The 15,987-nt window shown below is 45.8% G+C and overlaps 1 protein-coding gene across 3 annotated transcripts in view; it reads right to left on the bottom strand.

The window, feature by feature from the left end:
- PYGB (glycogen phosphorylase B) overlaps window positions 1-13,768 on the bottom strand; it is a 52,929-nt gene extending 39,161 nt beyond the window's left edge. For 2 of the 3 annotated variants that reach the window (XR_002647457.2, XM_089896527.1), the window contains exon 1: window positions 13,441-13,765. Coding sequence is in view for 2 of the 3 variants with exons in the window: in XM_089896527.1 (XP_089752653.1) it covers window positions 13,441-13,683 (243 nt within the window). In the remaining variant the exon portion in view is untranslated. Of the gene's footprint in view, window positions 1-13,440 lie in introns of all 3 variants that reach the window. The other variant, XM_022594157.3, reaches the window with a different exon arrangement.
- Window positions 13,769-15,987: the final 2,219 nt, after the last annotated feature.

The raw sequence follows: 15,987 nt of genomic DNA, 5'->3' as shown, positions 1-15,987 counted from the left end.
ATTGCATATTGTTGCCTCCTATGTCCTAGATTAACTGCCCATTAAGTGGATGTGTTTATTTCTGGGCTCTCTATTCTGTTCCACTGATCTATGTGTCTGTTTTTGCACCAGTACCATACTGGTTTTTGTTAGTTTGTTTGTTTGTTTATTGGAGTATACTTGATTTACAATGTTGTGTTAGTTTCAGGGTGATTCAGTTATACATATATATATTCTTTTTCAGACTCTTTTCCCTTATAGGTTATTACAGAATATTCAGTAGAGTTTCCTGTGCTATACAGTACGTCCCTGTTGATTATCTATTTTATATGTAGTAGTGTGTATATGTTAATCTCAAACTCCTAACTTATCCCTCCCCCACCCCCCTTACCCCTTTGTTAACCATAAGTGTGTTTTCTATGTTTGTGAGTCTGTTTCCTTTTTGTAAATAAGTTCACTTGTATCATTTGTTTTTAGATCCCACATATAAGTGATATCATATGATATTTGTCTTTCTCTGTCTGACCTACTTTACTTAGTATGATAATCTCTACGTCCACCCATGTTGCCGCAAATGGCATTATTTCATTCTTTTTTATGGCTGAGTAATATTCCATTGTATATATGTACCACATCTTCTTTACCTGTTCATTAGTCAGTGGACATTTAGGTTGCAGTATCATACTGTTTTGATGACTGTAGCTTTGTAGCTTTGTGACTGTAGTCACAGCATGATACCTCCAGCTCTGTTCTTCCTGGAGAAAATATTTGCAAATCACATAGCTGGTAAGAGATCTGTATCAGGAATATATATATACAATTCAATAATAAAATGACAGCCCAGTGGTAGGTTGGGCAAAGGATCTGCACAGACATTTCTACAAAGAAAATACAAATTGCCAATAAGCACATGAAAAGATGACTAACATCATGAATCATAAAGGAAATGCAAATCAAAAGCACAATGAGATGCCACTTCACATCCACTGGTACAACTATGATTAATAAGCCATCAGATAATAACAAATGGTTAGCAAGGATCTGAAAACTAGCTGATGAGAATGTAAGACGGTACAGCTACTCTGGAAACCAGTCTGGCAGGTCCTCAAAAGTTAAACAGTTTACCATTTGGCCCAGCAATTCCACTCCTAGACATATATCCAAAAGAAATGAAATCCTGTGTCCACTAAAAGACTTGTATTTAATAGTCAAAAGGTGAAAACAACTCAGATGTCCACCAACTTATGAATGGATAAATAAAATGTGATATATCCATACAGCGGAATATTATTCGGCCATAAAAAGGAATCAAGTACTGATAAAGCTACAATGAGAATGAACCTAGAAAACATTATGCTAAATGAAAGAAGCCAGTCACAAAAGACCACATATTGTATGATTCCATTTATATGGCATATAGGTAAATCTACAGAAACAAAAAGTAGATTAGTAGTTGCCTAAGACAGGCGGACAGGGAGTTTAGGGTGGGTAACAGCTAAAAAGCGTGGGGTTTCTTTCTGGGGTAATGAAAATGTTATAAAACTGACTGTGGTGATGGTTGCACAAAACTCTGAATATATCAAAACCACTGAATAAACTGTATACTTTAAATGGGTAAATTGTATGGTATCTGAATTTTATCTCAATAAATATTGTATGTAAGATAGAATACTTCCACTTGTAAAGGTGGTAGGATAAAAATGTCTCTACCCACTTCTCCCTAAAACTCACTGACCCTAGGAAAACAGAGGTAGAAACTGAGGGAGGCAGAACTCAGCCAGAAACTGCCCCTTGTAACACTTCACCACCAAGCTGCAGGAGAGGGATGAGGGTGACTGTCCACTGCTGGTCTCTGCCTTCTGAGGCTGATGAAGGGACAAAGCACTTTACACTCACATGCGTGCAAACATGTCTACACCCACACGTGTACATGCATTCACGCCCACGGCGCACACTCGCTCACACCTGTGTGCGCATGCACACACACACACACACACCACAAAACTGGGAACCAGGAGGGGCTGCTCCCTCCATGCTGCACACAGCAGGCCCTGCCCCATCATCCAGCTGCAAGCAACTGGCTCAGGAAGAATCCCCTCCACTCAGAGATGGAGCTCAGGGTCTACACCCTGAGAAGAAAAACAGAACAGACAGGAAATACAACAGACAAAGAACACCCGACATTTACCAAGGGCCACATGAAATCCATACACAGAGACCCATCTAAGACATCAAGAAGCACTGATAAGGTAACAAAGGGACTCAACCGAGCATGGGAAAGAAGTAAAATAAATAAGAGATAAAACCGCCACAGAAATGGAGGCAGCACTGAATGCAGAACAGCGGCACAGCTGAAAACAAAAAGCTGGCTGGAAAAGTGAGCAAAGTGGGGGAAAAGCATGAAGAGGACTGGAGAGAAAAATGCCCCATACAGAAGACAAAGAATACTTAACATCCGCATAATCAGGGTTCCTGAAGAAAGAAAAGGAAAAAATGTTAAAAAAACTTTTCAATATGTAATTTAAGAAAACTTTACATCTATATTAAATCTACAAATTGAAAGAACATGCTTACGCACAAAAAAAATTCCAGTGTCCTTTAAATCACAAACACGTCGCCGTGTAACGAGTGATTCTGCAGAGCTGCCCTCTGCTCCACCACTGCTGTCACTGCTGCTCACGGCCCACTGCTTCCTCCTGACTTTTCACTGTCCTGGACACTATTTACTCTATACTTGAACTGATTTATTATTATATGGGGCTCCCAAAGCACGGTACCACACCTCCCTCTAGATGGGGCTTAGTAATCAACGTGAAAACACACTGAGACGACAACACCCAGCTGTCCGAGAGAGTGAGTGAATGTTTTGAGCAGCCATTCCCTTCTTCTAGGCACACGTGAAGGCCATGCCTATTTATGGGGTTCTCCCAAGAGGTTTTATAAAAAGTTGGCAGGGCGTGGAGCAACAAAGCCCGTGAGCCACAACTACTGACCCTGCGCATCTGCAGCCTGTGCTCCACAACAAGAGAGGCCGTGACAGTGAGATGCCCGTGCACCGCGATGAGGAGTGGCCCCCACTCGCCACAACTGGAGAAAGCCCGCAAGCAGAAACAAGGACCCAACACAGCCAAAAATGAATAAAGAAAGAAAGAATGAAAGAAAGAATGAATGGATCATATTCATATTTAAAAAAAAAAAAAAGTTGGCAAGGGACTTCCCTGGTGGTCCAGTAGTTAAGAATCCACCTTCCAGGACTTCCCTGGTGGCGCAGTGGTTAGGAATCCACCTGCCAATGCAGGGACAAGGGTTCGAGCCCTGGTCCAGGAAGACCCCACATGCCACAGAGCAACTAAGCCCGTGCACCACAACTACGGAGCCTGCGCTCTAGAGCCTGTGAGCCACAACTACTGAGCCCTTATGCCATAGCTACTGAAGCCCGCACGCCTAGAGCCCATGCTCTGCAATAAGAGAAGCTACCGCAATGAGAAGCCCACGTATCGCAATGAAGAGTAGCCCCCGTTCGCCACAGCTAGAGAAAGCCCGCGCGTACCAACGAAGACCCAACGCAGCCAAAAATAAATAAATTAATAAATAAATAAACTTTTTTTAAAAACCTTTAAAAATAATTTAAAAAAAAAAGAATCCACCTGCCAATGCAGGAAACACGGGTTCCAGCCCTGGTCCAGGAAGATCCCACATGCCGCAGAGCAACTAAGCCCGTATGCCACAACTACGGAGGCTGCGCTCTAGAGCCTGAGAGCCACATCTACTGAGCCCATGAGCCACAACTACTGAAGCCCGTATACCTAGAGCCTGTGCTCCGCAACAAGAGAAGCCACTGCAATGAGAAGCCCGCTAGTTGCAACTAGAGAAAGCCCATGAGCAGCAACGAAGACCCAAAGCAGTCAAAAATAAATTAATTTATTAAAAAAAAAAAAGAATCCGCCTTCCAATGCAGGAGACGCAGGTTTGATCCCTGGTCAGGGAACTAAGATCCCACATGCTACAGGGCAACTAAGCCCGTGCACTGCAACTACTGAGCCCACGCACTCTGGAACCTGCGCACCACAACTAGAGAGAAGTCTGCACGCCACACTGAGAGATCCCGAGTGCCGCAACTAAGACCCAACACTGCCAAAAATAAATAAATAATATTAAAAGAAAAAAAGTTGTCAGGTCAGGGATATGATCAAGATGTTTTTATTTTGCCTTTAACTATAAATATGTATTTTAAAAGTTGTAGTTCGATCTTTCTGCTAAAGTTTCCAACTTTTAACTAGCACTATGAAAATAGCTTGATTATCTCTTTTTCTAAGAGATGGGTGCTGAGGGATAAAATGTTGGGCCCAGTCTTAAAGCCTCTGAATCTCTTTCATTTTCCTCCCAAGTTCAACATGGGTGTCCAGGGTTCAGCTGTGTATTTAGTTCTGTAAACCTGCCTGGGCAGCCTCCTGCGGCATCCTGAACAAGAGGGCAGCAGGAGCAGCATGGCATCCAGGGTCCCCCCCAGCACTGCCCGCTCAGAAAGGACCGACCACGGTCAGCTCTGCGCCAGGCACCGCTGCAGACTGTGCTTGGCTGGAGCTCTGGACTCAGGGTTTGTGCCTTGTTTTCTGTTGCCGTTTTTGTCTGTGTGACTTGAGAACTTTTATTGTTTCCTCACATATGTTGATTTTGTTTTCCCCAGTTTCCTTAAGATGGTTCAGCGTGAAACCATCAAACTGAAGAAGGCGCTTGAGAAGCCGGCCAATGACATGCACAGATTTTGAACCACGCGGACTGGGTCCCATCCCGGCTCCTGCAGCGGCCGGTGGGGCGACCTGGTCACTTTATGTCTCTGATAGCACCATGCCTACCTGGGACTCGGCAATGCTGGTCCCCTCACGTGGCCAGATTTTCAGGGAGCGGTGTGGAACCTAAAGAACAGGGTGACAATCCTGGAAAAAAACCACCTTCAAAGGGCCAGCTCCTTGCCAGGCGCAAACTCTGCCGCTTGATGACCAAGGCCATCGCAGGCCCGGCCCAGCCCCTTCCTACCTCTCCAGCCCCTCCAGCCTCCCCAGCGCCATCTGTGCAACCTTGGACAGGGCCTCCCAGCTCAGGGGTGCCAATAGAGAACCAGATGTTCACCTGCTTGAGCCTGAGAACAGCAGAGACCCCTTAACCTTGCCACACAGCTCTGGGGGGCCGTCTGCAGGCCTGAACTAGGTCACTGATCTTTCTTGCAGAGTCCCTTCTTTGCAATATGGCTGTAACAAGTGTTAAATGGCCTAGAAGCAGCCTTAAGTTTTTTATAAATTGAGTTTATTTATTACATGCAAAGCCCACACCAACAGGTAACATCACAGAAAAGCATAAACAAAGCTCTTTGACAAAGATGAAAATATGATCAACACAAACATTATACAACATATTACTCTTCTAAAGAATCTTAGGAGTTAATGAACTCTGTGAAAATGGAGTTTAATGTCAATAGGTAGAGCCTCATTTTGCTCTCTATACAACCGAGATTAATACATAGAACTGGACTTTCAGAGACCTCCAATTTCTTTTCCCTCTCCTAAAAGTGTGTTTAGAGTCCTTGTTTAACAGAAGGGTCTGAACACTCTGCAGGAAAAGGAAAGAAATAACTTTCAACACTCAGGGCACTGAAGCACAGACTGGCGCAATCGGCTTCACCACCAGCAAGAACCTGATTCTACAGGCAGATCTGGCCAGGAAGGTGTCCGCCTGCGCCAGGAACACGCAGCCTCACTCCTCGTCTATCAGATTCTGTCGGTGCCGCAGCGGCGTCTTAACCCACGAGCTGCCCTCTCGCAGCACAGCGTGGCTCCCGCCAGCCAGAGCTGGCCCTGACATGACACAGGGACACTGACCACTGACCCAACACCAGAAGTCAGCTCCGCTGGGCCCCCCAGCCTCTACAAAGGCACTGAGGTCACCTCCAGCCTGCCGCCCTGCCCAGGCAGCTCAGTGAGAGGAGGGCTGCTGGGGGGAGGGGCCCTTCCACCCCTGTCCTCACTGAGCACGTCCCCGTGTACACGCCACTGCGTCTGAGGGGCTTTTTGGAGGAAACAGCTTTATAAAACCACTACAGTGCTTGTGTGAGGATGCTGAGCATTATCTACCACACCTCTTAAGGCCCAACCTACGAAGTCACACTCATACTTTCTTTCAGAGCCAAGTGCCGGGGAACCTTGGCTTCCCCTAACTGGTGGGTTGTGTCTCAACGTGGACCACGAATGTCGTTTTTTATATTTTAGGTACTGGTACCTAGGAGTAGAACACAGGTCTGTTTGCACAAAGTCAACTTGGAAAATGTAAAATATGATAAAATTACAGTATTTTATCCCTGTAAAATCTACAGGGATTTTACACTCAGAGATCGCTTAGTTCTGCAGGAAACAAATTCACTTTGTGTTATATGATGTCAGTGTCACAGTCCTCTGCCTCCCACCTTATGTGCCATTAAGCTCTACAAAGCGTCTACTCACCCCATCCCAGAGCCAGATAATCATGGAGGCCACCTTGCCCCTGACAGATAGCCAGAGCCTAATCAATTTATAGTAAGTGATCTGGACCATGTCAAACTACACTTGTGACTCAGTGTTATAAGTCAGTGTTTTCAACAGAGCTACTTTCACCTTTAAAAAAACAATGGTGTTTTGGGGCTGAGAAAAGACACTCAGCTAAAACTGAAATTACATATAATTCCTATTCCAGAAGATCCTGTTGAAGGCACTGTTAACCAGACTTTTTTTTTTTAACATCTTTATTGGAGTATAATTGCTTTACAATGTTGTGTTAGTTTCTGCTGTATAACAAAGTGAATCAGCTATACGTATACATATATCCCCACATCCCCTCCCTCTTGCGTCTCCCTCCCACCCTCCTTATCCCACCCCTCCAGGTGGTTGCAAAGCACTGAGCTGATCTCCCTGTGCTATGCAGCTGCTTCCCACTAGCTATCTATTTTACATTTGGCAGTGTATAATGTCAATTGTCAATGTTGCTCTCTCAGTTTGTCCCAGCTTACCCCTCCCCCTCCCCGTGTCCTCAAGTCCATTCTCTATGTCTGCATCTTTAACCCTGTCCTGCCCCTAGGTTCACCAGAACCTTTTTTTTTTTTTTTTAGATTCCATATATATGTGTTAGCATACAGTATTTGTTTTTCTCTTTCTGACTTATTTCACTCTGTATGACTGACTCTAGGTCCATCCACCTCACTACTAACTCAATTTCATTTATTTTCATGGCTGAGTAATATTCCATTGCATATATGTGCCACATCTTCTTTATCCATTCATCTGTCGATGGACACTTAGGTTGCTTCCGTGTCCTGGCTATTGTAAACAGTGCTGCAATGAACACTGTGGTACATGTCTCTTTCTGAATTATGGTTTTCTCAGCGTATATGCCCAGTACTGGGATTGCTGGGTCATATGGTAGTTCTATTTTTAGTTTTTTAAGGAACCTCCATACTGTTCTCCATAGTGGCTGTATCAATTTACATTCCCACCAACAGTGCAAGAGGGTTCCCTCTTCTCCACACCCTCTCCAGCATTTATTGTTTGTAGATTTTTTAATGATGGCCATTCTGACTGGTGTGAGGTGATACCTCATTGTAGTTTTGATTTGCGTTTCTCTAATGATTAGTGATGTTGAGCATCTTTTCATGTGTTTGTTGGCATCTGTATATCTTCTTTGGAGAAATGTCTATTTAGATCTTCTGCCCATTTTTTGATTGGGTTCTTTGTTTTTTTGATATTGAGCTGAATAAGCTGCTTGTATGTTTTGGAGATTAATCCTTGGTCAGTTGCTTCGTTTGCAAATATTTTCTCCCATTCTGAGGGTTGTCGTTTCACCTTGTTTATGGTTTCCTTTGCTGTGCAAAAGCTTTTAAGTTTCATTAGGTCCCATTTGTTTATTTTTGTTTTTATTTCCATTTCTCTTGGAGGTGGGTCAAAAAGGATCTTGCTGTGATTTATGTCATAGAGTGTTCTGCCTATGTTTTCCTCTAAGAGTTTTATAGTGTCTGGTCTTACATTTAGGTCTTAAATCCATTTTGAGTTTATTTTTGTGTATGGTGTTAAGAAGTGTTCTAATTTCATTCTTTTACAAGTAGATGTCCAGTTTTCCCAGCACCACTTATTGAAGAGGCTGTCTTTCCTCCATTGTATACTCTTGCCTCCTTTATCAAACATAAGGTGACCATGCGTGCATGGGTTTATCCCTGGGCTTTCTATCCTGTTCCATTGATCTATATTTCTGTTTTTGTGCCAGTACCATACTGTCTTGATTACTGTAGCTTTGTAGTATAGTCTGAAGTCCGGGAGACTAATTCCTCCAGCTCCGTTTTTCTTTCTCAAGATTGCTTTGGCTATTTGGGGTCTTTTGTGTTTCCATACAAATGGTGACATTTTTTGTTCTAGTTCTGTGAAAAATGCCATTGGTAGTTTGATAGGGATTGCATTGAATCTGTAGATTGCTTTGGGTAATGTAGTCATTTTCACAATGTTCATTCTTCCAATCCAAGAACATGGTATATCTCTCCATCTGTTTGTATCATCTTTAATTTATTTCATCAGTATCTTACAGTTTTCTGCATACAGGTCTTTTGTCTCCTTAGGTAGGTTTATTCCTAGATATTTTTGTTGCAATGGTACATGGTAGTGTTTCCTTAATTTCTATTTCAGATTTTTCATCATTAGTGTATAGGAATGCAAGAGATTTCTGTGTGTTAATTTTGTATCCTGCTGCTCTACCAAATTCATTGATTAGCTTTAGTAGTTTTCTGGTAGCATCTTTAGGATTCTCTACATATAGTATCATGTCATCTGCAAACAGTGACAGTTTTACTTCTTCTTTTCCGATTTGGAGTCCTTTTATTTCTTTTTCTTCTCTGACTGCTGTGGCTAAAACTTCCAAAACTATGTTGAATAATAGTGGTGAGAGTGGGCAACCTTGTCTTGTTCCTGATCTTAGAGGAAATTTAACCAGACTTTCCAGTTGTCCAATTACCTTTCTAAATTTCTGTGTTCACTTCTCTTCCCTTCGCCATATCCTAAGAGCCCCATCCTCTACAAGGTAGAAAAGAGCCAGCTATCTGCTGCCTGCTGTTTACCTGCTTCATCTCTTAAAATGTGTGGGCTTCCATATGGGTTAGAGCCTGCTCTGTTTAATGGGCGGGAGAAAAGGAGGTATATCTGGAAAGATGTGTAAAGTTATCTCAGTTTTCTTCCTTGTATTTCTTATCAGCAGCACAGCTGACAAAGCTGGGTAAGGTCTGCAGTTGACAACACCGTGTTGGTGTGAACACCCTTTTTTCCAAATGCTCTTGTTGTATAAGGGAATCTACTTGATTTTCCGAGTTACACATTTGAGTTTTCAGGGGTAAAGGGGTATCAAGTCTAAAACTTACTTTCAAATGGTTCACAGAAAAAATGTATCTATACAGAGAGAAAGACATAACAAACGTGTTAAAAATGTTTCATGTTTGGGGAATCCGGATAAAGAGCATATGGGAGTCCTTTGTATCATTCTTGCAACTTGTAAAAGTCTGAAATCACATAAAATAAACGTTTAAAAAATCATCTATAAAGGGCTAGGATGCAGAAATGAGATCAGTTACAGTATTTCATAAAGATACGAAGGGTTAGCCATCCACAGCACCTGGGTATAAGTCAGGGTTCCCCAGAAAAACAGAATCAACAGGATATATACACAGAGATTTATTTTAAGGAATTGGGTCACATAATCATGGGGGTCCAAGACCAAAATCTGCTGGGGTGAGCCTGCAGGCTGAAGACCCAAGAAGGAGCAGCATTTGGAGTCCAAAGGCCTTCTGCCGGCAAATTCCTTCTGGCTGGGGAGGGATGTGGAGAGGAAGAGAGGGGAGGTGGGTATGGTGGGGGTATCAGTCTTTGTTCTGTTCAGGCCTTCAACTGATAAGAGGCCCATCTACATTACAGAGGGTAATCTACTCTCCTCAAAATCCACTGACTTTAATGTTAATCTCATCTAGAAAACACCTTCACACAAACAACCAGAAAAATATTTGACCAAATATCTGGGCACCATAGCCCAGCCAAGTTGACACCCAAAATTAACCATCACAGCCTGCAGGAGCAGAGGCTAGACTGTCTTCTAAGAAAAATCACGGCACACACCCAAAGCTTCCTAATCTCATAAATGACGGCTTCAGCCTACCTTCCATTTGGCAAGCTGTCAGGGTAATCAGCAACATGAAACATCTGCCCCTCCCCGGCTTCTGGCCAGAGAAAGTAACTCTGAGCTCTCTGCTATCAGGGAAGCTTGCCCATGGGATACAAGGTCAACTTCACACAGATGAGGGCAAACACATCAGAACAGCTGAGTGGGTCAAAAAGATCCCAGTGCTGGACCCACTCCTGCCTAATTAAAACAAAATTTCAGAAGTAGGGGTTGTGTGCAGCCAAGGCAACAAAAAACTGCTCTAGATCATCTTCCTTTAACTCCCAGATCCAGCCAAACCATAAGATTAATTGTATTCATCATGATTATCTTACTAGAAATATTTAGGACAGCTGTTTGGACCCAGTGGTAGAGCTCCTTTCCTTAGTCCACCATTATGGTTATGCCAAGAGCTCATGGGGAAGAGCCATGGTAAACTGGCCAGTCCATCCACTACAAGGATGCAATCAGGCCAGCTGTCCACATCGTACAACATCTCCTTTAAAGACCCATGGAAGAAATCTCGCATCTGCTCATTCTAGAATTTACTGCAGAGATTCCATCACTCCCATAACTGGGCATGATCTGCAATTTGCTTTGGTTGCCAGAACTTACATCTGCATTTTGTCTCCTGACCATGTATCTGAACTTAACCCACTTTCCTACCCTTACTGTCTTGCCCCAACTTTCTCTTTGAGGTCTTCTATGAAGTTGAAACTTTTGCAGCATATCTTGCTTAAGCATTCTCAAATTCTTTTTGGATGGAATGTTAATATAAAATGGAAACATTTTATCAGCAAACACAAAGCTGTAATGTTTTAGAACGGCAAGGTACTCAGGGATGGATTACCTAGCTTGACCTTCCTTATTTTAAAGATGAAGAAACTGAGACCAAGAAAGGTTAAGAAATCCACCCAAGCCCAAGGGTCAAACAGGCCAAATGGTAAAGCTAGGATTTGAGGAGCCTGGATTTCTGTGAGCCATCCCTCACCACCCAGCTCTTTTCCGTCCCTGAGTTTGCAGTGGAGTCCTGACCTTGCCATCACTTCAGAGACTCCTGGAGCCGACTTTAGAACTAAGCCTGCCTCCTGCCAAGAGCAGACTTCTTAATTTTAGCCTGAGTTTTTGACTTGCTGATTTGCCAGCTTACTTGAAAACTCTTCCTCTGAGCACTGAGCTTCAACCGTTTCTACTATTACCAAAAATAGAGTGCTTGAGAGTTATGAAACAATAGGTGCAGCATAGCACTATACTAGTTTGTGTAATAAAAACAAATGTTTCTACCTGCACAGAAAAAAAGATGTGGAACACAAGATGTTTGTAGCATTTACAGTGTTACCACTAGGTGGTGAGATTACAGTTAATTTTTTCCTTTTGGCTTATCTGTGTTTTCTAATTTTTTCTCCAATAATCACAAGGACTTGCATAATTGTTTTAAAGTAAATAAAAATATTAAATAAAAGCACTTTAACTTATTGTTCAGATCGTCAGGCTGCCTAAGTCTGCAGTGCAGTGGTACACAGCCTTGAAGCCGTTCTTAGGCTGGGGATGTGGCTCTGCAGGATTATTATTGGGAGACCTTCCACGTCCTCTCAGCTCTAATCCTCCTGGGGCTTGTTTCTTGTCCTTTACAAGCAAACATGTAACTTTTGCAGAAAAAGGAGATGATGAGCTTATTTTCAACATGAATTAGCCAGACTGAAGCACTCAAATTCCAAGTTTCCACTTTCAAATGACCTTCCTATCCAGGACAAGCAAACAACCTTCCATTTACAGGCTGTGTGGCTTTAAAGAAGAGAAAGGTTTACACCTATAGCCACCATAGCAATCAGTGAGGATGAGCAAACCTGTTTTGTTAGAGGGATTTAATCCTGTTCATGAAAGGTTATTTCTGTAATCCCTGAGCCCATCACTAGCCTTTTCATGATCTAAATATAAATAAACACTCTAATGGGACCCCACGGTGTTGCGGTGTGTTCTGGCCCAGCTGCAGGGAAATACCCTTGAATATGCTGTCAGAGATCTCATCTGCTACATGAATAACAATGATATTGCAAATCAGAGCTCTGCCATCAGCAGGGAATTCTGGGGGAGCCACTGCCTGCTGGCCAGTTTCCCTGGCAAAGTCATCCCAAGCCCTTGTTGAAATAACCTGTTTCAGCCATTTGGTGCCACTTCTTTCTTCACCGTCTTGCATACTAAATATGAAGCTCCTAGTTGGTATTCTAACAAATCTGTCCTTTTTACCACCTCTCTTTTAGAAAAAAAGAGTGCCCCAGAAAGAATAAGTCTGGAAAAGCAACCAGTCTCAGACTTAGCAATTATTAAACATTTCTTAACGCCCTACAAAAATACTGTAAAATACTATCAACAAAGCAACTGCCCAGTGCTCAGGTGTACACTGCAAGTCAAATCTTTGCAAATTGGCTTCAGGCCTGCAAGTGTGTCCTTTCCTCACCAGTTTTCACTCTACATTAGTATAGTAGAAAGGATAAAACTTTCCATGGTCAAGAGGAAAAAAACAAAAACAAACAAACAAAACTGGTAGCAGGGGCCTGGCCAAGCCCATACCCATCAAACCGAAAACTACCACTTTGGAGAATCATATTTACTGACTTGGAAAGCTGTTGAAAAAGCTACAAATGTTGATGAATGAAACAGAAGAGCCACAAAATTGTATATACAACATGCTTTTTAAAAGTGTGCATATATATTCAAGAACAGGAAAAGATGTAGAAGGACACGCACCTATATTTTAACACAGTTAATAACGGAGGTGATGAGCAAATTTTCTCTCGTGTATTTTGTACTTTTCTACCATAAACCTACATGTGTGTAAAATGTAAAAAGAATAAACAGTTCCTTAACGTCGGCCAACCTTAAGCTAAGTGAAGTTCTTCAAGGCAGGTGTGAGCGCCTGGAAGGCAGAGCCCATCACTGCGGGCTCCTTCTCCTCAGCAGGCTTCCCAATGACGCCCCCCATCTCTGCCCGCCCGGACAGCAGGCCCCAACCACAGGGCTCCAGGCCGCCCAGTACGCAAAGTGAGGGTTAGGCGACGCCGTGTGCGGGGCCGTCTCACCCGGTGATCTCTCCTCAACTCCGGGGGGGGGGGGGGGCGGGGTGTCGCTCCCCATCTTAGGGGGTCTCTCCTCACGTGGGTCTATCCTCACTTGGGGGGGGGTCTCTCCCCATCTCGCGGGGAGGTCCCTCCTCACCGGGGGTCTCTCTCCACCCCGGTGCAGCCTCACCTTGGGGTCGCGCTCGTAGTAGTGCTGCTGCGTGCGGATCCAGCGGCCCACCAGGTGGTCTCGCACCGTGTGCGCCAGCGCCAGGTAGTAGTCGCGGCGCGTGGCCACGTTGCGGTCCTTGACGAGCGTGAAGTGCAGGTGCCGGTTGAAGCTCTTCCGCACCTCGGCCACGTCGCCCAGCCCCGCCAGCCCGCGCACGCTGATCTGCTTCCGCCTCTCGCCGTCCGTCAGCGGCTTCGCCATCGCGCCGGCAGTCCGAGGAGGACGAGGAGGAGGAGGAGGGCAAGATAAGCCGCGGGGACACGCCCGCACGGAGGATGCTGCCGCTTCGCCGGCTGCCAGGCCGCGCCTGCGCACTGCGCTGCGGCGGCGAGGAAGGGAGGTGCAGAGGGTGCGCCTGCGCGCTGCGCCGGACCACGTGAGGGGCGGGGCCTGAGGAAGGGCGGGGTCGCAGGATGGGAGGGGCCTGCTGGAGGGGCCGCGCACCGACCCCTGGGTGAAGGAGTATTGCTGAGTTTCTCAACTTCCAGAACTGAGGATGAGGTCCTGGACTTATGGCCCATTACTGCCAGCAACTCTCTTCATGTCCACTCCCTGAGACGGTGTCTCCTCCTGCTCGTCCTTCTCCCTAAAGCTGCTCACCTGGTTCCTACCTGCAGGTCCTCATCTGGGGCCCTCTTGCTCACTCTCACCAGCAACCCTCCAGTCTACACCCACTAGCACCACCGCTGCTGTTCCCCAGGGCCGTCTTCGGGTCCCCGGCTTCAGTGTTGCTCCCACTGCTCCTCCCTGATCCTATCTTGGCCTCTGGGGTCTCTGCATCAAGGAGAGTCCTTACAGGTTGGTTTAACATTGAAAAACTGGCAGTATTCACTGAAGCTAAACAAACACCTACTTCTGACCCAGCAATTCTAGTCCAGAGAAAATACCCAACAGAAATGAATGCTTACACCAACCAGAAGGCATGTACAGAAATGCTCATAATACTCAAATATTCAAAACAGTCCCAAACTGGAAACCACGCAAATGCCCACCAATGCTGGACTGATAAATAAACTGTGGCATATTCCCACAGTTGCACAGTCCCCAGCCGTGAGAATGATAGACCACATCCAATACGCAGACGAACAAGTGCTGAGTGAGAGTGGGCAGCGCTAAAGAGCACAGCCTGAAGGATTCCACTCACGTGAGTTTCTAAGACTGGCCAATCTCTGGGCCTGCAGACCTAGGATGGTGCTGAGCGTTAGAGGTGGACAGAGCTGGGGGGGAGGGGTGGGCAGGGAGGGGGAGTGGGTGAATCCGTGGCATCTGGAAAAGCTCTGATTACATGTGGTGTGCAAGCTCATCACTGCACACATGGGAGCTACCCCATGTGGGGAGTGTCTGTGGGTGTGGTCCTGGGGCAGGGCCCCGGTGGGGGGGGGCAGGTCACAGGTGCAGCCCAAGGCCTTCCACCATCTTTCTCCACAGCTCATCCTGTTTCCTTGCCCTCCCTCCACACCCAACGGGGCTCCAGATCCTTCTTTAGGCCAAAGCCTTCCTGCTTGCTCACATATCCAGTGCCAATAACATCAGGCCTGGTGGGCCTGCCTTCTCTCCCAAGCTCCCAAGGACTCTCTTTCAGGAGCCGGTCCTCCAAGACGAAGTATGGGTCCTCCAGCCATTTTATTCCCTATGTATCTAGTCCATCCTTAGCTGCTCTTTTGGGTCCTCTTGCTGGGATTCCTGTGGTAGTTTCCTCATGGGCTCCCCCGCCTCCCAGACACTCCCCAGAATCATCCTAGCCAGGCTACAGGCTGCACAGCCCCTCAGCAGAGGGCTGAGCCCAGCACAGCTCCTGCAAACCACAACCCCAGCCAGGTAAGCTTGGTAAACCAGCCTCAGCCCCTCCCTAGCAGGTCCTCAGGCTGGGCCTGGGGGACTTGAGGGGACAGGTGAAGGCAGGCACCCGACTGCAGCGGGCAGGCATTCTCATGTGTCCCATCCCAAAGGGACCAGGCAGAAGGGGAAGTGGTCAGAGCTGGGGTCAGTGAGAGAGCTGGGGGTGGGGAGAGAGAAGGAGCCCCCGAACTGTGGAGCCTGTGGGGCTGTGAGGGGTGGCGAAGGACACAGAACCAACATCCACAGGCCTCCCTGGTCTGGATCTTGCCTTCTGCAGCCCTCACCCCTGGGGAGTCCCTCACTGGAGGGGCGGATTTGCAGTGAAGGTCCTGTGGCCTGGTTTCGAGCTGCATCTCGGGGGACTGCCTCTGCCCACCCACAGCCCAGGCTGGCCTACCACCTGTTTTTATATGGCCCTCAAGTTAGGAACGCTGTCTATGTTTTTATTTTTTATTATAAATTTATTTATTTTTGGCTGTGTTGGGTCTTTGTTGCTGCATGCGGGCTTTCTCTAGTTGTGGCGAGCAGGGGCTACTCTTCGTTGTGGTGTGCGGGCTTCTCATTGTGGTGGCTTCTCTTGTTGCAGAGCAAGGGCTCTAGGCATGCGGGCTCAGTAGTTTTGGCACATGGGCTCAGTAGTTGTGGCTCGTGGGCTCTAGAGCACAG

This window comes from Delphinapterus leucas, chromosome 15, assembly GCF_059928025.1.
Source record: "Delphinapterus leucas isolate spDelLeu-1000000601 "Yukka" chromosome 15, BTC_Dleu_Yukka2, whole genome shotgun sequence".
Classification (NCBI taxonomy): Eukaryota; Metazoa; Chordata; class Mammalia; order Artiodactyla; family Monodontidae; genus Delphinapterus; species Delphinapterus leucas.
Note: the sequence above shows the minus strand (reverse complement) of the source record. Positions and strands in the feature narration are given on the sequence as shown.